We start from the raw sequence: 26,546 nt of genomic DNA, 5'->3' as shown, positions 1-26,546 counted from the left end.
ACTGAGCTCTACTTCATAGGGTTTTTCTGTGTTTTCGTTCTCTTCTCTCCAGATGGAATGTACTTTTATCTGCCTGTCATCCAGGAAGCCTCCTACATATCCTTGTTGTAATTAACCATGCCTAGCTTCATATATCCCAAGTATTGGGACATGGCTTCCTTAGTCCCCTTCCTCAGAAGATTGGACTCCTCTAGGGTAGATGCCGGGTTTGATACAGATCTGGGCTCTCAGCTGCCCAACACAAGGCTTGATGGACAGCTGGCATTCAGAGTCTGCTTCATGAGTGAACACTCTGAGTGAAGATTGATATCTCTTCTTGTTTCTGCTTTAGGGCATTCTTCTTGAGCACCGAGAAAAAGAATTTGGAGACCAAGTGAACCCACTCTCTGTTCTGGAAGCTGTAAAGAAGATCAAGCCACAGATTCCAGCCTCAGGAAAAAGCTGATCTTGTATACCTGAGGGAAAAATGGGGCCTACACATGTGTTCACCGGGAAGAGCTGTGCTTCCATTGTGGCCCCAAGAGCTAGGAAGCCATTGCACCATATTCACTAGGAACTGGTGATACATTTTAACCTTGTTTTCTGTTTAGGCCCAGTAGGGCTAATAGGTCCCAGGCAAAACTGATTAAAAACCTAGCAAAGCAGTGAGAGTTAGTTGAGGAACGAGCTAGAAAATCCAAGGCTTAAAGTTTACTGGTACACTTCCTTTCAAATAAAAATGCCCTCAGTACTGGTTTTTGAAGTAAATTTTATTTTCATGTTTAATAAAATCTAAATTCTGAGAAAAGTGGGGCTAAGAAATAGCTCAGTGGTAAAGCATTCACCTAATATGTACAAGGCCCTAGATTGGTACACAGACAGACAGACCGACAGACAGACAGACACACACACACACATCTAAGAAAAGTCGATGATTGACTTGATAATTAGAGGCTTCTGATTGATGTGTGGTTTTTTTTGTTTGTTTTTGTTTTAACAACTTCATATATAATCTCAGGCTACCACATAAAGCAATTACTGTGTTCTGGTAGAGTTTGGTAATGGCAAACTACAAAGTGAAGTTTTTTGTGGTCTTCCATTATAAGTACTTGTTTCACTGGAAAAAGCTGTCACCTAATAAAAATATACATGGCTCTAATATGGCTCTAATAAAAATATGCATCAGAAATCACCTCTGTACGCAAGTTTTTCTTGCCTTTGTTCCTCTTGCTTCAGCCTCCTAAGTTGAGTTTTACAGACAGGAGCCACCACACCAAGCAAGACACAAGGGTTTTCTGGAGATGAGTAAAAGAGCCCCTATACTATTGGCTAAAAGTGAACAATGTATATTCTCCTGGGAGTAAGGAGTGACAGCTCAAGTAACTGATTTAAGGTGGTTGCACATAATCAGAAAAATAAATTCCATCATTCTTGTTAGTATTTTTGATGTCTCTCTGAAGGAATGATCTTGGCATTTAAATATGGTATCTGCTTCCATGTTGGCTTATGACCTAATCTGGTAAGCCAGGAAAAGGAGGACACGGCAATGATGAAATATAACTCCATCCATTTGCTATGTTTCAATTTTGTCTTACAAGTACAAGGCAGACAGAGCCCTAAGGAGAGCCTTCCTTCAAGGAGTCTCCGTTAAAACATCAAGTGGTCCAGTGGTAGAGGGATAGGTGTGGGAATCAAAAGAGGACCAGGCTAGAATCTGCCCTCTAGGAAATTAGGAGAGCAGATAAGGATGTCAATCAAGCCAAGAAAGGAGGCAAGATAGGGGCTGAGTATGCAGAGTAAACAGAGGAGGGTGGCTGAGGACCAAGATCAAACACTGACTTTGGTCTGACTTTGGTGGGGATGGCTATGTGAACTATGCACAGTCCTTGTTGCTGTTTCACAGGCAACACTTGTATGGAATTGATGACTTCTTTCCCAGAAGCCACACTCCGTTGGCCTCTAGTTATTGATAAGATAATGGAGGCCCCAAAACGTAGTACTCTAAAACAGTTCTTTCTTGCACTAAAAAGGAAAAGTTGGGCTAGGAAGATGGCTCATGGGCAAAATGCTTGCTATGCATGCAGAAGGATCTAGATTCACAGCAGGCATGTAAACAGCTGGCTGTGGCCGTGAGTGCCTGTAAACCAGTTAAAGGTGGAAACAGGAAGAACCTTGGGGAACTGGGGTGGGGTACGGGTGGGGAAGATGATGTTGGCCAGGCAGTCTAGCCAGTAGGTGAGCTCTAAGTTAAGTAAGTGACATCTGTGTAAAAAGTAAGGAGAGTGGCAGAAGACATCCAGCTTCAACATTTAGCCTACATATGTGTGTGTGTGAACGTGTGTGCATGTATATACACACACACACAGTCATTTCCTACACACTAATACAAATTTTAGAAAAGCACCCTTCACAGATGAGTGCACACATCTTACTGTGACCACATTCACTAGCTGCTGCTCTTGGAGCCCTCAGATTTCACAGTGCCCTCTCCCTCGTGTGGCACTACAGTGAGCCGTGAAGCCAGCACTATGTCTTCTTTGTGACTTTAAGCAAAGCTCCAATCTTCGACACTGGTAAAGTGGGCATGAAAATTGCATGTGCTAATCAGAAGTATTTATGAAGAATCCCTGAGGAATTGGCAAGCTGGATGCCAGCACTTTCCTGGAGAAATAAAAACTTACAAAAACTGGTTAAATGTGTCTGGTGACAGGCAAGGGTTTGAAGTTAGACTTCTAGCCTCTCATGGGTCTAGGAATTAGCATACCTTATTTGATAACTACATTTTGATGGTATGGCTCTCAGTTCCTTGCAGACACTCTGTCTTGTAAGAAATATATATATATCTCAAAAGGATAGCAAAAGTACTGACAACTACAAATTTTAGGTGATTCTTCGGGGCGGGGGGCAGAGTCTCATGTATCCAAGGCTAACCTCAAACTCACTATTGAATGAAAAATGAGGACATAACTGCTCCTGGGTATGGTGGTAGAGAAGGTGTAGATATGAGAGTGAGCACAGCCAGAGGCATCTAGAAGGGTCCAGACTGAACATGACCAGTGGACTGAACCAATCAGGCCAGAGAGAAGAGTAGTTGGGGAAAGCGTGAGAGGAAGAGAGGGCAAAGGAGAAGCCAAGAGTGAGCCAGGTGACCAAGACACTGTATGCCCAAAATGGTTGAGTTAAATAGGGATCCAAAGCTGGGGGGAAGAAAAATGAAGTTTAGCCCCTGAAAGGGAGAGATTTAGGGTGGGAGGGGGGTGAGAAGGTGGGAGGAGCCATAGGTACCTGGTGAAACTTGTGCCAGGTTACTCTGAGACCTAAAAACTACTACAGAGCTGCCTGCCCAGTGGTGCAGGCCTGTAATCCCAGCACTTGGGGAGACAGAGGCAGGCAGATCTCTGTGAGTATGAGGCCAATCTATCTATAAAGTGAGTCAAGGACAGCCAAGGCTATGCAGAGAAACCTTGTCTCAAAACCAATAACAAACAAACAAAACAAAACAAAACAAAAACGCAAAACCTATGCAACTGAAGATGGGCTTAAACCCCTGCCATTCTTGTGCCTCCATCTCTCAAGTGATGAGAGCCTTGTGCTGGGCATAAGGCCCAATGTTGCATGTGTGCTAAGCAAGTGCCTGATCAACTAAACCTTGACTTGTAAATCTTACAAGGTAAATGTTCTGGCTGGAGAGATATCTCAGTAGTAGAGTTCTTGTCTAAAATGAATGTCCTTAAAAAAATAGGTTAGCTGGGGATAGTCAGTGTGTTGGCTGGAAGAAATTCTAAATTCCCTTGGTAGCCTTGATCTATCCCAGGCTGAGGGGAGATCCAGCCTTGAGCTGCCAGGGATAGTACAGTATTTGTTTAATTCTCTTGTTGGGCAGAAGGTGAAAGAACCATTTGAGCCGTTAAGGTTTGGCACTGTCAAGATTTCTGTATAGCAGCTTTGAATGTTTAACCAGATCAGTGTGAGCTTGATACTAAGATACTCCACAGGCCACACTTGGAGCAGCAAGGCTTTAATGAAGACCATGGAAATGTATCTGTCTCTGTGGGCTATGGGCTTAAAGCTTCAGCAGGTCCATCTATGCATCAGCAAGCTTCCCATTCATTTCCCTGGTAAGACACGGGATAACCCACAGTGGAAATGGGGAGAGAATGAAATACCAATTCCTTGCTGTCAAACCAACAGAGACATTCATTCCCTTCCTTTTTCACCTTTTAAAACAACTTCTGATGCTGAGGCTGCTGGTTGCTCCAGAATCTCTGGGGTGGGACCCAGGTAACTACATTTTTTTTAAATGACACAGAATCTTGTTTTATAGCTGTAAGTAACCTGGTAACAGAATTTAAGTTTTTGGCTGATTCCAATATACAGCAAGGTTGAGGAGGATGTGTCTAAAAACATGGTGTTGAATGAGAAGAGCAACAGTCATATTTTAAAGACTGTTCCAGAGTAGGCATCACTTAATCCTGTATGGTGGCTGTGGAGAAGGTCTACGTGTCAGATATGAAGTGGTCATGTGTGTATGTGAGTGTGGTGTCATGTGTAAGTACAGGCATAAACATGCCATGGTATGCAGGTGGAAGATATGGATATGAGAAGCCAAGCTTTAGGAGTGGGTTTTCTCCTTCTACCATGAGCTCTGGGGATCAGATCAAACTTAGGTCACCAGCACTTGAATGACAAATGCTTTTGTCCACTGGACTATCTTGCCAGTTCCCAACTTCTGAGTATTTGTGGGAAAGATGGGAGTCCATAGAAGGATTCTAAGAAGAGGAGAAACAGGATCCAATGTCCAGTATTCTGGCTGCTTGGAGAGAACAGGCCATAGAAGATCAAAGCTGGCAAGCAGGGAGATCTCTGGGGAATGGGTTTTGGGATCGAGGAGGCAGATAATGGTGGCAGGAACAGCGTATAGACAAGGCTGGCACTGAGAACTGTCAGAAGCTGAGTGGATGGAAAGCACAGCCAAGAGGATCCTAGATGTGGGGGGGGGGGGGACGACAAGAAATCAAGAATGACTGCACAGTTTTTCCTCAACAGCTAATTGTTCATGAGATGTGCAATAGGAGGAATGGAAGGTGATAGGGCAGTGGAAATTTTTGATGTACTGCCACAGTGACAAGAAATGAGGTAGAGGAGTATCAGCTTGTTCACATTGTAACAATACTGGTGATACTAGAAAAATGACAGCCAATAGAATTCCACTCACATGCACGGTTAAGTCATGCCAACAGCATGGTTCAGAGTTCCATGCAAACATGGTAAAGTGCCAAGACAAGCCTAAAATGACAATCACTTTGTCAAGGGTAAGTCCCATCCAGGGGCTTGGCACTTTAAAATCCCATTTCTGGGGGCTGGAGGGATGGATCATGGGTAAGGATGTTTGCTGTGCAAGCATGGGGACCTGAGTTCAGATCTCTAGTCTAATATAAAATCCAGACATGGCTGTGTACACTCACAAACTTAGTACTAGAGGGTGAGGATGAGGGAGTCAGGGGACCCCTGGGGCTTGCTCAACATCCAGCCAAGAAATGGCAAATGCTAAGTTCATTGAGAGATCATTGCAAGCAGAGAACAGTAGAGCAGTGTCCCAATGTCCTGTTCTGGCCTCTGCATATGCATACAACACACACACACACACACACACACACACACACACACACACACACACACTGGTGCTCAGACATGACCCCAGTCCAGGTCAATAAAGAACATCAAATAGATCTTGGCGTTTGTATTTATAGAATGTCCTTAGGGGATTCTAGTATGGAGGCAAGGTGGAAAACCACTGCTCTAAATTGAGAAAAATTGTGAAATCTTTGGCAAACAAAGGAATTTTCCCCTTTCTGTCGAAACCTTTGTCAGTGTCTGTTTTGGATTTATGCAATAGATGCCCATGCCCTAAATTCCATGATGTTCATCCAGGAAACCTGGGGAAACTTTGCTGGAGGCAGCTGTGGCTTTGCAGTATCAGTCTTCATAAAAAAAGGAACTGCTTAGGGAGGTGGCCAAACACCAAAGAAGTTTGTCTTATCAGATGTCAAACAGGCTCTCAAAAACCCTAGGAGCTGAAGGAACAGTCTCCAGAGGCTCTCACATGACAAAGACTGCCCTTGACTAGTCAATCGTGTTAATAAATGTCATCATATGGCACATATCACCCCCGACCTCACTGTTCAGGAACCACAATGGAAAAGCCACAGGTTGGGGAGGACCAATGTAAAATTGGTGCTTGACATGATAGAACTGCTGCACTCATGAACTCACAGCAGGCTTGCTTACCTACACAAGAACATTCTAGTATGGCTGCTCTAGAGAGGGATTCAAGAGCTGCCATCCAAACTGTTCTGAACAGTTGATGGCTGCTGGTGGCCATCAGTTTTATCTAAGTGCATGTCTCCTGATAGACCAACCATGGTTCAGTAGGTTTCCCACACCCAAGAGTCTATGAACAGCACAAATGGAACTGAATGTGGACTAATGGGCCACAAGTCCAACACATCTGCTGGATGTTATCTTAGAGCAGGTGGGAGGAATGTGTGGTGCTGCTAACCTCTCTACAGCACCTGCATAAACCCTGTGGGTACCACAAAGGTAGAAATAGAAGAAATACAGAGGCTGATCTATTGCAGTAGAAAGCCCAGGAGTCTTTCCTTCCTTTGGCAATGACTTTTCTGAGTTACTGAATCTGGGGCGAGGGAAGTGAGCCGTGTGAACAGGGCACTTTGTGGTTGTGATCTTCCTGTGCTTGGAGAGATGGATTCTGGCTATGCCTTCATGTCTTTTATTGTGATTATATCAAGATGTGACAAATCAAGTGGCACAAATTTCTTTCTTCAAGTCCTGAGAGGTTAGTGTGCATATAAAACAGACTAGTAGGCTAACAGAGATGGCTCAGGAGGTAAACAACTTGGGCCACAAGTGTGAGGACCTGAGTTTGAATTCCTAGAACCCATTAAGGCTGAGTGTGGTAGCTTACCTCTGTAGCTCCAGTTCTTCCACAGCAAGATAAGAGGCAGAAATAGAATTCCTGGATGCACACAAGCCCACTGGCCTGGCTTACATGCAGCAGCCAACAGGAGAAACTCTTCAAACAACAGGGAAGGCAAGGATTGACAGTAGAGGTGATCCTCTGACCTCCACACACAGCGCTCGTACTTACAGACATGCATGTGTGTATGCACACAGCATGATTTAAAAAGATCTTGAAAGGGCTAGGTTTTCTAAGGGGGCGCTTCTGGCCAAGGAAAGAGGCCACAGGACAATTTTCCATGTGACTTTGGGCACTCAGCTTTCTACTCTTTGTTTTTTGGGCCTGTTGAATATGCTGGGAGTCTAACATGTTGAGATCCTGAAATACGGATGTGTTGTAGGATTCAAATATCCTGCAACAAGGAGGAACTGGGGAGAACAGACAGCATTCTTTTCCTATTACACATACAAAAAGGATATTAATGATTTAGTGCAATTAGTCAGCCCTTTTGCTTTGATGCATAATACCCAAGGTTGACTAATTTCTGGGGTTTGTTGGTTGCCATGCAGGTGGCTCACAAAGAGACAAAACACTACTCACCCTTAGCCTTGGCCAAGCCTGTAGGACCTGCTCATAATGAATCTTAGGCTTCCATTGTTTCTTGAGACTGATCTGTAAATAATAAACCTGATTATGTACTTTGTTTTGTTCATTTTGTGTCAGGCAAGTTGGTGAGCAGGTCACAACGAACCTGCTTCCCATAGAAGTAATAAACCATTTAAACCTGCAGGAATTTTATCAAAGACTAACTGACCAGGTAGGGAATGAAATGTCTAAATCCAGCCCATTTTAAAAATCTTGTTTCACCACAGGAGGGAAAATGAAACAGAAAAATCCTCCTGAAGGTCACATTCCAGAATTACAAGCTTCTTGAAATACTGAAGATTAATCATAGGACTGAAAATGCCTTATCTTCCTATTACTAAATTTTATCACAATATCACAAAAGAACAATTTGTAGGAAGCCTTTTTTATCTGGTACATTATGTTCTAGTATCAAGAAAAAACACAAGGCATACTAATGGTCCAAAATCAGAGTAGGAACACACAGAGCAAACATTAGCATGAGACTCAGGCATGAGGATGCTGACACGATCATCCTGAGATATGGAAACACCTCTGGGGCTGGGATGTGGTTCAGTTGGTAGAGCACTTGCCTAGCATATATGGGTTTGATTCTTCCAGCATAGCATTAGCCAGATGTGCCTGAAATTCCAGCACTCATAGAGGCAGGAGGATCAGACATTCAAAGTCATTCTCGAATAGTCAAAACTTATAAGGTCAGGTGAGTGACCCTGATAGATGACAGACCCATATAGACCTGCACATAGGTAGATAAATGGTAGGTATGTAGACAGATAGATAGATGGATAGATAGATAGATAGATAGATAGATAGATAGATAGATAATTAGACAGATGATAGAGTAACTAAATCATCAAATAAAAAGAAAATTGTTGATACGCTAAAGTTCAATGACTAAAGTAGACAGTATATGAGGATGTGAGAAATGTAAACATAGATGGGAATTCTAAGAGAGTGAAATGCTAGTGATAGAAAACTTTAGAAGAGCAATGAAACTGCTGAAACTTGAAGGAAGGCTAAAAAATGAGTCTACAGAAAACTGTGAAATGTCTATAAAAGATAACAAACGCTGAATGAAAAGTATACTCAAGTAACAAGAATGAGAGTAACAATGAACAGAAATACTTGAAGCAACAAAGAGTGAGAATTGAGTCTAATTAGCAAGAACAATAAACTGTACATGTGCATGCGTGCAGCCACACACATTGTCATAGTTACCTTTTTGTTTGTGTAACTGTGACCAAGATACCTGGCAGAAATGACTAACGAAGGAAAGATTAATTGGGCTCTGATTTCAGAGAAGTTTGGGCTCACATCATGGGGAAGATGTGATGGGGACACTCCTAGCCAAGGTGGTGGGAGCGAGTGGCAGGGATTCTCAAATGTTGGTAGACCAGGAAGCAGAGAATGGCTACAACAGGGTAATACTCTTCAAAGGCTTTGGCTACTCCGCCAAAGGAGTAGGCCCCACCTACTAAGCCCCACCCCCAATCTGAGGACTACATTTCAAATTCACATGTTAACAGTATATCATTCAAACTGAAAAAAATCTTGGAAGAGCAACAGAGGGGGCGGGAAACACTTATAAAGGAGTAAAGATGGAGCTGAAGTGATGACTCAGAGGTTAAGAGCACTGACTCCTCCGTTAGAGGTCCTGTAGTTCAATTCCCAGCAACCACACAGTGGCTCACAACCATCTAGAATGAGATCTGGTGCCATCTTCTGGCATGCAGGTGCACATGCAGGGAGAACATTGTATACAGAATAAATAAATCTTTAAAACAGAAAGAGTAAAGAAATACATCCGGTTTTCCTCCAAAATAAACATGAAAAGAAAAAAAAAAGAGGAGGATGAGAAAAAGCAGTGCCTAGTTGTCACAAGCTTGTCATCCCAGAGGTATGGAGCCTGAGGCAGAAAGGTTTTGTGTCCAAACTGGCTACACAGTGAGACACATGGTCTCAGCAACATAAAACAGGGACAATGACATGGCTCAGAGGGTAGAAACACTTGGTGCACAAGCATGATGATCTGATCTCAATCCCCAGAGTCCATACAAATGTGGAAGGAAAAAACCAGCTCCACATAGTTGTCCCCGACCTATACGTGTGCACTGCATACACACACACAACAACAACAATAAATAACTTTAAAACTACGGTTTCTCAGAAGCTAAGGAAAGTCTAGTAGGTGCTTTATAAGCAGACCATTTTTATCGAACTGTGGTATTAATCTTTTCATTATTGTTAGTAACTAATTACACAAAATCTATACTTTTTTAGAATGTTGGAGGCAGAATAAATACATCATTTAGCTTGTTTTTCTCATGAAAAGCTCTAACTTTTCAGATAGGATAATATTTGAAATTTCAGAAGCCCTCTCTGAAAGGAACTCTTTGTAGCTTCACTTTTTATAATGTGCTCATGAATACAAACTGTAGCATTTGTGGCTTCCTAATATTCCATTCTTGGTTTTTGACTTCCAAGTTGAGGTTATGAAAAAAAAAAAAAACCTAATGATTTGTGTAATTTAATATCTACAAAGTCGTGTCTAACATTGATGGAAATAACATGTCAGGTATGTATTTATGTGAATATTGACATGTGGCTGTGTAGCTTCAAAATGTGTCCACGTGTCTTTTCTGGGTACACTAGTTCCTACTAGTAAGTGAATGTTTATTGCAATTTACTTTTACAGTATGTTAAAATGCAGCTAATTTGGTAATAGTTGATGTATGAAATAATGGTCTAGGCTGCCTTGTCCTTCACTTCTTTAGTAAAAGTGCTAATTTTTAAAGGTCAAGACAGTAGAAGTTGTTTGTACAGTTGATTTTTATAAAATAAAACTGCACTTTAAAAGCCATGGCTTCTGCTGGATATGGTTAACACTTATATCTCCATAATTAGGCAGCAAAGGCAGGAGGATGGCCACAACGCAGAGACAAAGCTGATGTCTACAGGGAGTTCCAGGCCAGCAAGGGCTTCCTAGATCTGTTTCAAAATAGCAACAACGTGGCAAAGCAAAATGCTGGCTTTCTATAATGTGGTAGATATGTCATTTAGGTTGATTATTGCTGGAAGAGGGAAATAGTTCAAACATTACATGCATCCTGTTAATATACATGGTTATCGATTTAAAATGTTTTAAAAAGAATTTCAGTCTGAAATATGCAAATAATTATTTTCTCCGTTAATTAATTTATTTATTCACCTTATATCCTGATCACATCTCCCCTTACTCTCCTCCTAGTCCCCCCACCCTACAACACAAATCCCTTGCACCCGTTCTCCCCTCCTTCCAAGAGAAGACGGAGATCCCCCGCGGGAACCAATCTACCCTGGCACATTAAATTCGCTGCAGGGCTAGGCGCATCCTTTTCCACTGAGGCCAGACAGAGAAGTCCAGTTGGGAGAACGGGATCCAAAGGCAGAGTCAGAGAGGGCCCTCGCTCCAGTTGCTGGGGGGCTCTCATGGAGACCAAGCTACGCATCTGCTACGTATGTGCAGGTGGCCTAGAGCCAGTCCGTGTATGCTCTTTGGTTGGTGGTTCAGACTCTGTGGGACCCCATGAGCCCAGGTTAATTGACTCCGTAGGAGTTCTCAACATGTCTGGCTCCCTTAATCATTCCCCCTATTCTTCCATAGGACTCCCCGAGCTCTGTCTACTGTTTGGCTGTGGGTCTCTGCATCTGTTTCAATCAGCTGCAGGATGAAGCCTCTAAGAGGAGTTATGGCAGGCTCCTATCTACAAGCATAACAGAATAACATTAATAGTGTCAGGGATTGGTTCTCTCCCATGGGATGGGTCTCAAGTAGGACCAGATTCCTTCAACTTTCGCTCATCTTTGTACCTGCACATCTTGTTGGCAGAACAAATTTTGGGTCGAAGGTTTTGTAGGTGGGTTGTTCTTTACAAATAATTCTCCAAACTCAACAGTTGTGAAATGAGTACATGTACTTATATATGCATGTGTATGTATGTGCATGCAGGGGTAAATGTATGTTGTGGCTGCCAGTGGACAACTGAGGGGCCATCCTTAGGAACACTATCTACCTCTTGTGAGACAAGGTCTCATTGGCTTGCTGCTCACTGCATCGGTGACTTTTATCTGCGAATAGAGGGTCATCAACTGTAGCAAACTTAGACACAGGATATCAATAATGGGGGAATCTTTGCAGGTACGAGGTTGGGGATACACAGAGAAGTTTGTTCCTTCCACTTAGTTTTATTGTGAACCTAAAACTGCTTTAATAAAAGTTTGGGTTTGGGCTGGAGAGATGGCTCAGAGGTTAAGAACACTGGCTGTTCTACCAAAGGACCCGAGTTCAATTCCCAGCAACCACATGGTGGCTTACAACCATCTATAATGAGATCTGGTGCCTTCTTCTGGCCTGCAGACACACATGCAGGCAGAACACTGTATAAATAATAAATAAATAAATTAAAAAAAAAAGTTTGGGTTTTTGTTGTTGTTTTGTTTTGCTTTTGTAACAGCTCAATTAACTGGGCAGAGATATGAGCAGAATTTAAGAAAATGGGAAGTAAATTTGATTCTTAAGTATATAAAACTACTCAGATTTATTTGTAATTATTATGTGTTAATAATATAAAATAAACTAGTCATTGTACGTGTATGTATGTATATTAGCACAAATTTCCACTGGTGCCAAATAACATACTGTTACACAATCATTAAAAGTAAAGTTTTTGTTTGTTTTTCAAACAGAATCTCTTCATGTAATCCTGGATGTCTTGTAAACTAGGCTAGCCTCAAGCCTACCTCTGCCTCCCTAGTGCTGGGATTAAAGGTATGCAGCAGCATCCCTGGTAAAAGCCAAGAAAGAATGTTTAGTGTGCTTGGTAAGTATGTCATAGTTCATAAATCAGCTCAGTTTCTTAAATAGCTGGAACTATAGACATATACTACCACACTTGGCCTATAATGTATTTGTAATACCAACGATGCTGACAAGTCAAATTGGTATATTAAAAACTTAAACATACAAAATTCTATGTAATTTGTCTAGATCTACCTATACATTGTTATCTGGGGCTAAACAAGATTAGTTTTTATTTTTCTCATGTGTAATAATATGTCCATAAGCAATCCAGGCTAAGAAGATCAGGGAGTAGCTTTTTTTTTTTTTCTGTACTGTTACTACACCATCTGAGGTTTATGTCTTCTGTTTCCAAACAGATCTTTCAAGATCCCCATAGTTCACCAGAACAGGTGGAAAGCTGATACCTTTTCCCTGTAAGGCCCAATTTGAAAACTGCACACCTAACTTTTGATCACAGCCTACTGGCCAAGACTTAGGGATGTGGTTAACTACGAGAATTCTTCTTCTCTCCCTTCCTCCCTCCTTTTCTCTTTCCTTCCTTTGCCCTATCTCTGTGAGTCTCTCTCTGGTACTGCATCTCTAAGCTTCACCCCAACCCCAGAAATGTAACCCCTTTCAGAAAGGATCAAGAAGAGGTCAGCTCCTCATTTTGAAACCAGTCTCTTAGTGAGATTTTGAGAATTGATATTAAATCTAAGACACAAATTTGTACCTATCTTCTCAAAAGCTTCTCTTCTTAGTGTCTCTTCTACATTTCATTAGCATACTGTATATTCTAAATTTATTTACATAAGTTAAGTGAGCCTAAAAAGAATGAGCCTAAAATGACCTTTGTCTTGCATACTTCAGTGGCTATATCTTATTGCTTCTCTTCCCTCCTTCCTCCTGAAAGAATGAAACCAAATTTCAAGCAAAACTAACTTGTGTATGCCATAACATATGTACAAAAAAAAATGCATGAAACCTGATAATATCATTTGTCTTTAGGAGAAGGTGCTAGTATTTGAGGACATAGTGGGAGGAGAATGTCTTTTGTACATTTATAACTTTTTCCATATGGCTGTATTAACTAGCCACACATTTTTTTTTTTTTTTGAACAAAGCAAATACTAGCAAATTATGTGCTCAGTAAACCTTCTGCCTGGTTCAACGACAAGGAGTTTGCTTGTTTTCCTTCAGCCCCCTCAGAGAGGGTTTGATAGATATGGTGTGAAACACAGGCCACATGAACTGCAGAAAACCATATGGTTTGAAGAGCCTGAAAAACCCTGTGGGCAACATGAGCAAGGGGCTGGAAAAGAACACAAATCCAGATAAGGGTCTGGTAGAGCCAAGCTTCCTGAGCCAGCAGACCCGTTTATTCAGACCATGCTTAGCTTTAGCTTGTTAGAAGCACAGGAGGCTGTTCTGTTGCCCAGGCAGCTACCCCCCAGCACAACCTAAACAGAACAGAGGTGGGGGACACTGGAGTTCTTCAGGCAGGGTAGGCAACACACTGAGAGAGGGGCCTGGAAATTGAGGCACAGCCAGCTCCTAAGGCAGAGGGTGCCACCTGCCCTTTGAGCTGGGAGCCTTTTAAGTCTCTGCCAGGGAGAGGCCAGACTCCCCTTATCTGACTCATCTCTTTTCCAGTTTTTGAGGCTCAAGGGAACCTTGAGGCAAATTGCTAGGGTGCCAGGACCTAGGAAGCCCCAGTGCAGGAGGACATCCCTTACTCTGTCCCACTGGGCTGTGGAGGGATCATAGAACGGACGCCCTTCTCTCCAGGCAGAATGCTCAGGCCTGCTTGCTGGCCTGGTTCCTAGTACCCTCTGAGGTTGTCTATGGGGTTCTGTGCACCCCGAGTCACATTGCTACTGCCACGTTTTGCCTAACTTCCAAAGAAAGAAAACAGAAATAGTTCGCAGCCCTCTGGATATTCACATACTACTTCTACAATTAACAAATCGGGATTTTATAATTTCAACCCAATAGATTTCTCCAAACACTTAAACATTAATTGTAATTGTCTTCCCGATTCTAACAACTTAGAGTCTCACAAATGTTTCAAGCATCTTTAAATGTCTAAAATAACATAATCACTGCAAGACTGCATCAGTACACACGCTAAATCTGTTTACAGTGCTAGTATGCATGTGTAAACTGGCTTCGTTAAATCTTGTCTTTAGCAGTCTTGGGAGCAGGAGGAACAGGCATGCTGCCCATCACTGCCCTCTACTGGGAAAACAGTTATGCCACACCCACTTAGACTCCATGTTCTCTGTCAGGACTTCTTTACATTTGCAGCCCCTTTTACCTGAAGCTCTTTCACAAGACCCCAGGTAAATTGGGTAAATTGCTATATAAAAAGTGAATCGGGAGCTGGCTAGATGAGTTAGCAGATAAAAGTGTTTTCCATACAAGCCTAATGACTTGAGTTTGATCCTGGGAACCCACATAAAAAGCTGAATAAAATAATGCACATCTAGCACTTCTCTAGCAAGATGGAGTTGGAGTCAGGAGCACCCCCCTCCCCCAGAGCGCAGGGGTCAGCTAGCCTGGAGTGTGCAGCATGGCAGACATAGAAAAGACCCTGCCCCAACAAAGAAGAAGTTAAAAATTGGCTCCTGAACTGTTCTTTAACCACCACACACATACCCAAATGTGCACAAACATGCTAATACTATAGCTAAAAAAGCAACTTGGATACTGATGGGAAGGTGTGCTTGTTTGTTTTTATGTAAAGAACAAAATCTTGGTTGCATCATGTAGAGTATTTATGCTTTTCAGCACTGATCCACATTGTGATTTTATAGTCATCAATGCTGAGGACAATTCAACACATTTAGGGCCATTTTAGAAATTGCTGGAAATTCTTTCCTAGTCACAAGCCAAAACTCATCTAATGGTTTCTTTTATGAAATTCAAGGCACTAAACTCAAACAACAGTTCTTAAAGTCAAACACTGAATATCCCCCAGTCACAATAAAGGTAACTATTTAAACCTTTTCTTTATGTATATGTTCGTATTTTAGGATGCTTCTACAGTAGTGGGTTTTCATATTGAAATGTATTTTGTGTTAATTATCCTTCTCTACCTTGCCCTCCCACCCTGACTCCATTTTACCCTACCTATTCATTATTCATGTTTTCCCTACTGTATCACTGCATACTGTCTCATGATCCCTGAAATGCACCCCATGGCCTCTTCCTAACTTTCTGATCTCTTCCACTTATGATGGATATAAATGTATGATCTTTGTCTTTCTGGGTCTGGATTACCTCACCCAGGATGATTCTTCCCACATCCATCCATTTAGCTGCAAACTTCAAAGTTTCTTTTCTTTTCTCTTTTATAACTTTTTAATTCTTTGAGAATGTCATACAGTATATTTTGATAGTATTCATCTCCAACTTCTCCCCCCTAGTTCTTCACTTAATTCCCCTAGTTTTTTGCCTTCTCTCACTTTATAAAACTAATAACCCAGTCCCCTGCTATATACTACAGGCCAGAAAATGAAATGCCCAGTGCCAGGAATGGGGCATGATTTTGGAGTTTTTGGCCAAAGGGGTGCTGAAGACCCCCCCAGGCATTATAGGCTATTGCCATTGCTCTTGATTGCCCACCAGAACTTGACATTAAAACCCTATTGCTGAAGAGACCATACTCCTGAGTCATGGAATATAGAGAAATCAAGCTGGTACTGACTGGAAACTTCATTCCCATTGCTTAGCTTTCATAGTTCATAGTTCAAAGAACACTGCCAGAGGAGAAAAGTCATCATCAGTCTTACCCAGCTGTGGACCCTGTGAGACTCAGTGATGACTGACCTGGCAGGATAATGCCCACCTGTGCAATGGTAGCCCAGGTGTTATGAGAGTAATCAAACACTTTCTGATTGGCTTTCAGGCCTAAACTATAATGTGGAACCCCATACCTGACACTGATATCAGGGCCAAGAGCCTGTGGTTAGATAGGTTATGGCCCCTAAGGGGAGAACCTCCTATGATGTACTTCCTGCAGCAAGACCACACCTCTTACACCTACCCAAACAGCACCATCAGCTGGGGAACACGGGCTCAAAAGCTGGAGGCTATGTAGTGCATTTCATTCAAACCACCAATGACTTGTATCAAAAAAGGACAAAAGTTGACAGCAATCGAGGAAGCCTCAGAACGTTGAGCTCTGGCCCCACCTCCAGACATTCTGTTATAGATTCTCCACCCAGGCTACAAGCACCTGGCACTGTGGTGGTAGGAATAGTGGCTCCTACCTATAATTCTAGCACTTGGGTTGCTGAGGCAATAGATTTCGACAAGTGTAAGGATAGTCTGGGTCACAAATTGATCCCTGGCCCTCACCCCCAACAAAGAACAGTTTGTCCAAGAATGAACACAAATGCTTCTGGCTGGCCAGAGAACAGCGCTTATTTTAAGATGCATGAGAGCAAGGAGCAGAGACCAAAGACCCCCCCCACACACACACCTGAGGAAGTGACAGGCATAATCTGGCATGATCTTGAGTGACAGAGCGTCCAGAAACTGCTGGAGCAGTAAAAACAGAGACCAGCGATGTCAGAGCAGCAATGGGGAGCGGGTGACCTGGGACACCACTAGACCCAAACACTCCAAGCTTGCTCATCAAGAGCCTTGCTGTGGGGCTGTTCCCCCCTTTGCAAGTACACACACACACACACACACACACACACACACACACACACCTCTGATAAATTCCTATGTTTAGAGAATGGCCCTTAGGTGGCAGTGTGCACATGAGACATCTACTACAATCCATAGGGATTGTCCCCAAAGGCTAGCTGTGCCCCAACCAGTTTCTGCGAGAATAGAGGGCACCTATGATAGCTCTAACATCATCTGTGCTCTTTTCCACCCCTGGAGTGAGAGCAGGGGGTGCTTCCTGAGACTTTTCTTCTGGTAGGGTCTAAACATGGAGATCTACAAATCCCCGAGTATGAGACTGAGGGACTCCATTCCAGACATTCCTAGTCCTATCACTTGTGGGTTGAGTGACTTCTCGGAGCCTCCTTTACACATTTAGCTTACCAATGCAGAGCTTTGGAAAGTCATGGCCCACAAGATTGTGCTAAGTGTTCAAGGCTTTCAGTATATCCCATAGCTCCATGAATGGACACAAACACCTTATCCCTGAGTGAGCACAGCCTTTTAGGATCATAGCTGGGACTTAGCCAAGAAGCCTGACTCCTGGGCTCTTGCTCTTAACCTTATGATCTATCTCCCTATAATGTTTTATATGATCTCCTCTGTGGTTTATTTATTTGGATAAACCATATTCTTTTATTCAGAATAAGCTATGGTTGAGTCCAAGACAGGGCTGAAAGGATACTGAGCCCACCTAATGTCTGCCCTGCCCGCAGTTTGTGGATGGGATGACAGGCTTGAGAGACAGTGGGATTGCTTGTCCCCATCATCCACTAGATCTCTTCCAGCCTCTACCATTGCAGCACGTTTCTCTGCATCCTGTGCTCACACGTGGTCTCCCATTACAAATACAATTTCTGCATTGGATGGAGCACCACTAGAGGGCAGAACTCCCTCGGCTAAGGCTGCAGTTGTCAGAGTGAGAGGCACTTGGATGTTTTGATTCTTTTTTTTTTTTTTAAGATCATTTTAAGCGAGGTGGTAGTGTTGCACACCTTTAATCCTAACACTCGGGAGACAGAGGCAGGTGGACCTCTGTGAGTTTGAGGCCAGCCTGGTCCACACAGTGAGCTACAGGACAGCGAGGGCTACAGAGAGAAACCCTGTCTCAATAAAGAACTATTAGGGAGGCACTGTATGACAGGTCAAGAAATACCTGTCTCTCTTTTGTTCTAGTTTTTTTTTTTTTTTCAGGCACCTTTTGCTTATTTTAAGAAGGGCAACAGCAACTCAAAACTGATCTTGGAGTGAAAAGACTATCAAAATCCTTGACCCCTGGCAACTGTGTGTACCCTGCTTCCTTCCACACACCAGTAATTTGCTGGCCTCTCTGTCTTCACCTCCTCATCCTAAGACCACTGACCCCTTCTTTCCTCTCTTCTTGGCCATCTACCCCCATGGATACAAGCCTCTGCCTGACCATGGCCTCTTGTCACCATTCCTAAGCATCCTGCAGCTCCTCCCCACTTCTTTTCTCCCACTCTACCAGGCCCTGCTGCTGATCTTTCTTCCCACTAGTCAATACTCATTATGTGGGCTGGGTAGTCTGGGGATAGCCATGTGGTAAAGTGCTTGCCATGTAAGCATGATGACCTCAGTTTAATCCCAAGAACCACACTGGGAATGTTTCCAGCCCTGTACTTTTGTTTTTCTGTCATGCCCTTTTTGGCAAACCCCAGACTTTGGTTAGTCTCTATGGTCTCTTGCTCTCTGCAGTTGTGCTGACCCCAGTTGCTGAGAACTAGTGGAGTAGGCTACATGGTCTGGGATGGATACCAGTCTGGCTCCAAGCATCCATTTCAGTCAGGCTCACAACGCTTCCCTAAACGCTTGCCTGCCTGCTCTTCCTCCCCTCAGTTTCTCTGATATGCTTGGATTGTGTCAGCTACCTTCAGGGGATGACTATTCCTCCTCTGCCTTCCAGGAGCAGAACAATGACATCTGCATTCTCAGTCTTTTCTCTTCCTCCAGGCTCCACAGAGGTGCAGCTGCCACCAGTCTTCATACTCAGAAGCCCACCTCTTCCCACCTTCCCCAGCAAGCATCTTCCAGGTCTTTCCTCACACTCTGTACTCTCAGCCTTCTTTTCACAACACATTTTTTTCATCATTTTCTAGCTAATATCTCTTGTATTGCCCATGATAGCTTCTTCAGCAACATAATAAATCAAATCGAGTCAAATTTATAGTACAAAGGACACGTCCTCTGATTTCACAGGAGGACTTCAATGAAGTTGCAAGGCTGGGCAGAGGTAGGGGCTTCTTAAAGGGGAGTGGGAGGTTATCTGTGACATGATGGTGAGACAAGGGAATTATAGCCTTATTTAGTGAGTTTAGGAGCCTGTAGGTGGGTCTTAGGTCCAGTGATCACTTTGGAATCCAGAACTAGGAGCTGGGCTTTGTCCTGGTTAGAAGAGAAGAATGGGGACCTCTTGATCCAAGCCATCTTACCCTTGAGCCAAAACTTCTGACCTAACAACCCACTGTTAACTGGCTTTGCCATTGAATCAGCTCCCTGACCTACCCCAGAAGCCATGCAGTCTTTAGCCTATCTCCCTGGCCTCTCTAGCGTCATTCTCACCTTTCTAAAACTGTCATTTCCTCTTACCTTTCATACAGATTACCCTCCTGACTCCCTTCCTACCTCAGTAGCCACTCTTCCTTTTTCTTTGGGCCTATTGTATTTCTCTATGTCTCTAAGTTTTGTCCTTGATCCTTTTTTCCTTTTCTTGGCCATCTGCTATGTTTGGAGACAGGGTCTTGCCCCATAATAAGTTTTAGTCAATGACACAGGAACTGTGGGGCTTTCTATGGGAAGTACTGCTTTCCTGAGATAGGAAAATTCCTTCTTCTTTCTTGCTTTCTCCTTTTATTTGAGAAGATGGAACTGGAGTAACCAGAATACAGCCAAAAGCTGACTCCGAGGAGGATGAAGTCCGCCTACTGTGCAGGGCCAGCTCAGCTCAGCTCAGCCCAGTGGATCTGTACCTAGAGTGACATTGCAGAGATGTCAAGCAGCTTTGTTCTGTTTACCTTTGGATGTCTTACTGTGTCATGGCAGAGTTGTTTTTAACAACTGCAGTGACCACCAGCAACAAAAATGATTTAGTTACTTACTGAGTCATTGCTATAAGAAGAAAGCACAATTCTGGGGCTGGGCAGAAGGCTCACTTTGCAAATTATTTAGCCATGCAAGCAAACAGGAAACTGAGTTTTATTCCCAGAATCCATGATTGAAGAAAAAAAAAAAAAAAGCTAGACATGGTGGTATGGGTTTATAATCCCAGTGCTCGGGAGACAGAGACAAGTTAGTGTGTAGGTCTTGCCTAATCAGAGAGGCACAAGACAGTGAAAGGCCCTGTATCAAAAATAAGGTAAGCGGAACCTGAATAAAAATGATACACAGGATTGTCCTCTGGAATCAACATAGCACATGTACACACATGTAATTGCACATATGCAAACTTACACATAAGACTACACAAGAAGTAAGCATAATTCTCCAACCAATAGAAAACTCCCAGATGTATAACTTCTGCTATAAATTTCTTTAGTATCTCTTCTAAACTTTATAGAACAATGGACCACTCCCATCTGTTCAGGGGCACTTCAAATGAAAGATTTCTTTTTTTTTTATTCAGATTTATTTTATTTAATTTTTTTTATTTTATTACAATTTATTCACTTTGTATCCCAGCTGTAGCCCCCTGCCTCATCCCCTCCCAATCCTGCCCTCTCTCCTTTTTCTTCTCCCATGCCCCTTCCCCAGTCCACTGATAGGGGAGGTCCTCCTCCCCTTCCATCTGACTCTTGCCTATCAGGTCTCATCAGGACTGGCTACATTGTCTTCCTCTGTGGCCTGGTAAGGTTGCTTCCATCCCCCTCCCTCTCAGGGAAGGTGATCAAAGAGCCAGCCACTGAGCTTATATCAGAGAGAGTCCCTGTTCTCCTTACTAGGGAGCCCATTTGGAGACTGAGCTGCCATGGGCTACTTCTGTGTAGAGGTTCTAGGTTATGTCCTTTCATGGTCCTTGGTCAGAGTATTAGTCTCAAAAAAGACCAGATGTTTTGGTTCTGTTGCTCTCCTTGTGGAGCTCCTGACCCTTCCAGGTCTTTCTATCTCCCCCTTCTTTCATAAGATTCCCTGCACTTTGTCCAAAGTTTGGCTATGAGTCTCAGCATCTGCTTCAAAACCCTGCAGGGTAGAGTCTTTCAGAGGCCCTCTTTAGCAGGCTCTTGTCTTGATCTTTGTTTTCTCCCTCTTCCGATGCCCATCCTGTTTGCCTTTCTGAATGAGGATTGATCATCTTACCCAGGGTCCTCCTTCTTTCTTAGCTTCTTTAGGTGTACAGATTTTAGTATGTTCATCCTATATTATATGTCTAATATCCACTTATAAGTGAGTATATACCAGGTGTGTCTTTCTGCTTCTGGGATACCTCACTCAGGATGATCCAGTTCCCACCATTTAGCTGACAATTTCATGATTTCCTTGTCTGTAATTGCTGAGTGGTATTCCACTGTGTAAATGTACCACAATTTCTGTATCCATTCCTCAGTTGAGGGACATCTGGGTTGTTTCCAGATTCTAGCTATTATGAATAAAGCTGCTACAAACATGGTTGAACAAATGTCCTTGTTGTATAGTTGAGCATATTTTGAATATATGCCTAGGAGGGGTATAGGATCTTGAAGCAGCACTGTTCCTAATTGTCTAAGAAAGTGCCAGATTGATTTCCAGAGTGGTTGTACAAGTTTACATTCCCACCAGCAATGGAGGAGGGTTCCCCTTTCTCCACAACCTCTCCAGCATATATTGTCACTTGAGTTTTTTCTATTTTGATGGGTATAAGGTGAAATCTCAGGGTAGTTTTGATTTGTATTTCCCTGATGGCTAAGGATGTTGAGCAATTCTTTAAGTGCACTTCTCAACACACACATACACACACACACACACACACACACACACACACACACACACACAGTCACCCAGTAAGTAGTGTGACTGTTGATTCAGCAGAATGTGGCATTTCCTTATTTTTACTTTTCTATCCAATTAGTACTTATCAGTTCTGTCTCCTCAGTTCACTGTGAAGCTGCCTATTTTGTTCCACTTCCTCTTCATCTTAATCCACTACAGTAGTTTCCTTCATAACTCTGTATTTAGTTTGGTTTCCTTAGAGCCACTTTTCCTACTCCATCCAGCCTTAGAGAGCACAAATGTGACAGTGTCACTGTTTTGTATAAAACTTTTCAGGCAATGCCAAGAGCCTCTGGGCGACCAGACTGCCAGGAATTATGATGTGATTTATATACCACTCCTTTTCATGGCATAGCCTCTATGCCAGGTACCATTGGCTTGAGCATAAGACAAGGTCTTATTCAAATATGGTATCCCATCTCCTTCACAGAGGTTAGTTCATGTGAGAGTGGGTATGTGACCAGAGCTAGACCAATTATAATACTCTCTTACACTTGTTCATATTAGCACCAAGATCAACTGCCTTGAATTTCCAAAATTATTCTGGTTTCAAGCTCTTTCAATGCTGTTAGTGATCTGAATGTACCATCATCTTCCATCTGTATTTGTCTAGAACTGTATTTGTCTAGAACAGTTTAAGTAAAGTCCTCTTGTTTGCTACCAAGGTGGTGGTACATACCTTTAATCCCAGCCCTCTGAAGGCAGAAGGAGGTAGATCTCTGAGTTCATAGCTAGCCTGGCCTACAGAGTAAGTTCCATGACAGCCAGGGAAACACAGAGAAACCTGAAATCCTGTTTCCAAAAACCAAAAACTGAAACCAAAAAAAAAAAAAAAAAAAAAAAAGAAAGAAACAAAAGAAAAAAAGAAACAAAACACAGTCCTCAGTAATATGAAGAGAGCTGGGAGTTTAGTCCTAACAAGACATTATTTATAGGTAAAGGAATTCTTTACAGCTTTCCTAATATTCTTTGAAGCTTTATAAACTTTTGTTTGTGTTAGTGCTGGGGATTGAATCAGAGTTTCATGCATGGTAGGCAAGTATTTTACCACTGAACTGTATCTTCAGCCCTGGTGGCTTCGTATTATGAGATTATAAGGTAGATATTTCTGTGGTCTTGACCTTATAGGGAAGAACCGTAGGGCTCAGAGATGTGACAGGATTTGCTTACGGTTAAGAAATAATGAATTAGGAGAGCTTGTCACCAAATGCTTCTTCAGTCCAAGGTACCACCCTTGCTTGTACAAATACAAGTTTTGTTAGGTAAGCTCGAGATGGCCACAATAGCCTGAGGACAGGGCACTGCAGAATACAGAGGAAGTCAAAGGTTGAATTCTTCTACCCAAGGTTTTATTTGTATCAAGGACAAGAGGAACATGCTTAGCTTCTTAGTTTTCTTCTTTCCAATTCTATTTCTTGCTCATCTGCTGGTCAGAATCATCACTCCTTCCTCCCCCACATCATTCTTATCACTATACAAGCCTCTTGTAATTTTTCTCCATAATCTAAATCCTTCACCCAACAGGTTAATACAAATTAAAGTTAGAAACAGCAGGCTGCATGTGTCTTTAATTCTAGCCCTAGAAGGGTAGAGATAGGTAGATTTCTGTTGAGTTTGAGGCCATCGTGATCTACAAGTTCCAGGATAGCCAGGGCAACAGAAAGACCTTTTCTCAAAATAGATAAATAAGTAAAATTTTAAAATGGAAAGTAAATAAATGTGAACAAGATAATCGTCTTCCTTTCCCCTCAATAGTAAATAGGTAGATAGTTCAGAATAGGTGACACCCTAGACCCTGGAAACCTACTTATTCTAATTTGGTTTGTCAACACCCCCAGCACATGACTTACCCTACAGACACACATGGCTACTGGAGCCATGCATTTCATCTGCACATTTCTGGAAAGAACGCTGGCCAAGGAAAACACACTGCTTCCTTTCCTTTAAAGCCAGGTTAGAATTTGCACGTAACTTTTCCACTTTCTATTGGCTGGAACTGAGTCACACGGCTATATGTAGCAGAAACATTTGCCTATATGTCTGTATGTGGCCAGACAGAATTGGAAATTATGCTATGGAAGGCAAAGAGATAGATGGTTATTGGGCCTGTCTAGCTACTCCACCAAGGCCTCCAGTGTGCTACATCCTTAATTAGATCACTCATGGTTCTCTGTTTCCTATTGGGTCATTTATGTGCAATGGCTACTGCCATCTGGCTTCCATCCCACTATTCCAGGAACACTGCCCTTAGCATGTCTACCAATGGCTTTAAGCTGCTAAAAGAAATGGACACTTCTCTAACCTGAAACCCAAGCAACATCTAACACAGCTAACTCCTTTCTGGAAACAGCTTTCTCAGCCTTGGGCATAGGCATATGGCATTCTTTGCTCTCCCCTGGCCTCTCAGCCTGTCTTCCAGTGTTCTTTTCTTGCCTTCCATTCCCTCTCACTCCCTGGGTCCCCCCTGAACCTTCTCTTCTGCATCTATCTTTCTTCCCTTTAGGTGCCCTTCTCTGCTCCAATGGTCTTTATTACCTGATGATCTCCCAAGATACACCTTCTTCTGTGCTCTTGGTGACAACTCCGGGTGTATATCAGGCATTTTCAAGTCAGCATGGTTAAAACGAGATTGTTGATGGTCATCCTGAAGGCCACCCCACACAATAATGAGGCAGTGTTTGCCACTCTCTGAAAGAAATTTGAAAATTATCCCTTTTATTTCTACATTTCCTCCTCCTACATCCATCTTTTTGGTCTTAAATTGAAAATAGTATCTCTGAACTATTCATCTTATTCACCATTTAATTTATTTGTTTATTGTTTTTTTTTTCCTTTTTCAAGATAAGTTTCTCTGTGTAGCCTTGGCTGTACTAGACCAGGCTGGCCTCAAACTCACAGAGATCCACCTGCCTCTGCCTCCCTGAGAGCTGGGATTACAGGTGTGTGCCACCACACCAGTCTTCAGCCACCACTTTAGTTTGAACTTTCTTCATATTTGGCTGGGATTAAGGCAAAAGTTTAAGACAAAGGTTTAAAATTAAATTTAATTTTAATTTGATTAAATTTAATTAAAATTAAAGCTTTTAATTTTTGTATGACAACTACTACATTTTCTCATCTTACAGCAGAAAATTAGAATGTTACTTTTTTCCATAAGCCCTTCATTTTTGGCTTAACAAAAATGTTCTATCATTTGGCACAGTCCATAGGCCCTTGGTATGCTGCTCTTCCCTTCGTCCCCAGTCTTTGCCCAATGATAGCCATGCAGTTTTCTTTCAGCTCCGTGACACATCCAGAGTGTGCCCTTTTCAAGGCTTTGGCACCTACTACTCTCAACTTGTACTTCTAGATTAGATTACCTGCCACTTTTTCCCAAGGCTAACTCTTCATTCTTTTGCTTTCAATTTCAACATCATCTCCTCACCTTTCCCTGACCCCTCCCTTATTCTAGCCCAGGCCTTTGTCTTTGTCTCAGCATTGATTTCAACCTCAAATGATTTGTCTTTTCTACTAAAAAGTAACTGTGTGGAGGGAGAGGTTTCAGCTGCTGCAGCCCCAGGATAAACACAAGACCTGGTGCTCATACACCAGACACCCAGCCATGCATTTTCGTTAGCTAGAGGTGACAATATGGACAAGTTTCCTTGCCTTCTTTTAGCTATCTGGGGTGTTCTAGAGACAGGCTGAGTCCCCCCTTGCTAAACAAGCACAACAAGCAGTGGAAAGGAACATTCTATTTCTGGATTTTTTCTCTTTACAATGAACTTAAACAGGTTGGCTGTGCGTATGAAAACACAGCCTCGGTCTTAGGCCACCTTTGTGTTGCCCAGGAGGTGCAGATCTGGCGGTCAGCTCCCTCAAATTTACACGAGTTTACCAAGCAGGAGCAAGGCTGTGCTTTGCTCTACCGGCAATCAGGCCGAGGCTGGGATGAGGTCGGCCTTTTCATCACAGCGGTGTGGATACCTCTGTACATCTATCTGCCTGTCCTTATGGCCTTTCACTTCCAAGAATCAGCCCAGCCATCTCCTCAGCATAAAGGTGATGAACAAATCTCAGCAGGCCATCTAAAGGAAGCTTGGTATTTTTAGCACCAAGACTGGAAGGAGCGAGTCTTTACGGCTTGGCTGTAAAGAAATCTCTACCACCCGTTTTTAGAAGACTACCCCCACCGCTGGCTTCCAAAGCTGGGCAGCAACGCCTTCCATCTTAAAACCAGCCATTTTCTCAATCTTCTTCCACCTCCCAGCCATCCCGAGAATCCCTTCAGACAAGGCAGCTTGCAACTTGGATTTCTCCCTGGCTCAGCTTTCGCCGGGTAGGGGTCTAAGGCCGAAGGTGAGACAGCAAAGCGTAACTCGGTCAAGCGCTCAACCAGCGGCCACAAGTTACCGGCTTCGCCAGCGTCGCGGAGCCACAGAAAGGGCCGACCGGGCTAAATCCCGCTTGGGGCACCGCCCAGAG

General features: G+C 42.9%; 1 protein-coding gene and 1 long non-coding RNA gene across 5 annotated transcripts in view; one reads left to right on the top strand and one right to left on the bottom strand.

Moving 5' to 3' along the window:
- Window positions 1–1,171, top strand: part of Prxl2a (peroxiredoxin like 2A) — a 20,497-nt gene extending 19,326 nt beyond the window's left edge. For all 4 annotated transcript variants that reach the window (XM_021657780.2, XM_021657782.2, XM_021657781.2 and 1 more), the window contains exon 6: window positions 332–1,171. In XM_021657780.2, the coding sequence (XP_021513455.1) occupies window positions 332–445 (114 nt within the window). In that variant the 3' untranslated portion in view covers window positions 446–1,171. The remainder of the gene's footprint in view (window positions 1–331) is intronic.
- The window catches only part of LOC132656418 (uncharacterized), a 27,572-nt gene extending 1,026 nt beyond the window's left edge, over window positions 1–26,546 (bottom strand). The window contains exons 1-2 of the long non-coding RNA XR_009594164.1: window positions 24,618–26,546; window positions 7,559–7,630 (exon numbers count right to left, since the gene is read on the bottom strand). This is a non-coding gene — a long non-coding RNA (uncharacterized LOC132656418). The remainder of the gene's footprint in view (window positions 1–7,558; window positions 7,631–24,617) is intronic.

This window comes from Meriones unguiculatus, chromosome 9, assembly GCF_030254825.1.
Source record: "Meriones unguiculatus strain TT.TT164.6M chromosome 9, Bangor_MerUng_6.1, whole genome shotgun sequence".
NCBI lineage: Eukaryota > Metazoa > Chordata > Mammalia > Rodentia > Muridae > Meriones > Meriones unguiculatus.
The sequence above is the reverse complement of the archived record's forward strand: the minus strand, read 5'-3'. Positions and strand labels throughout refer to the sequence as shown.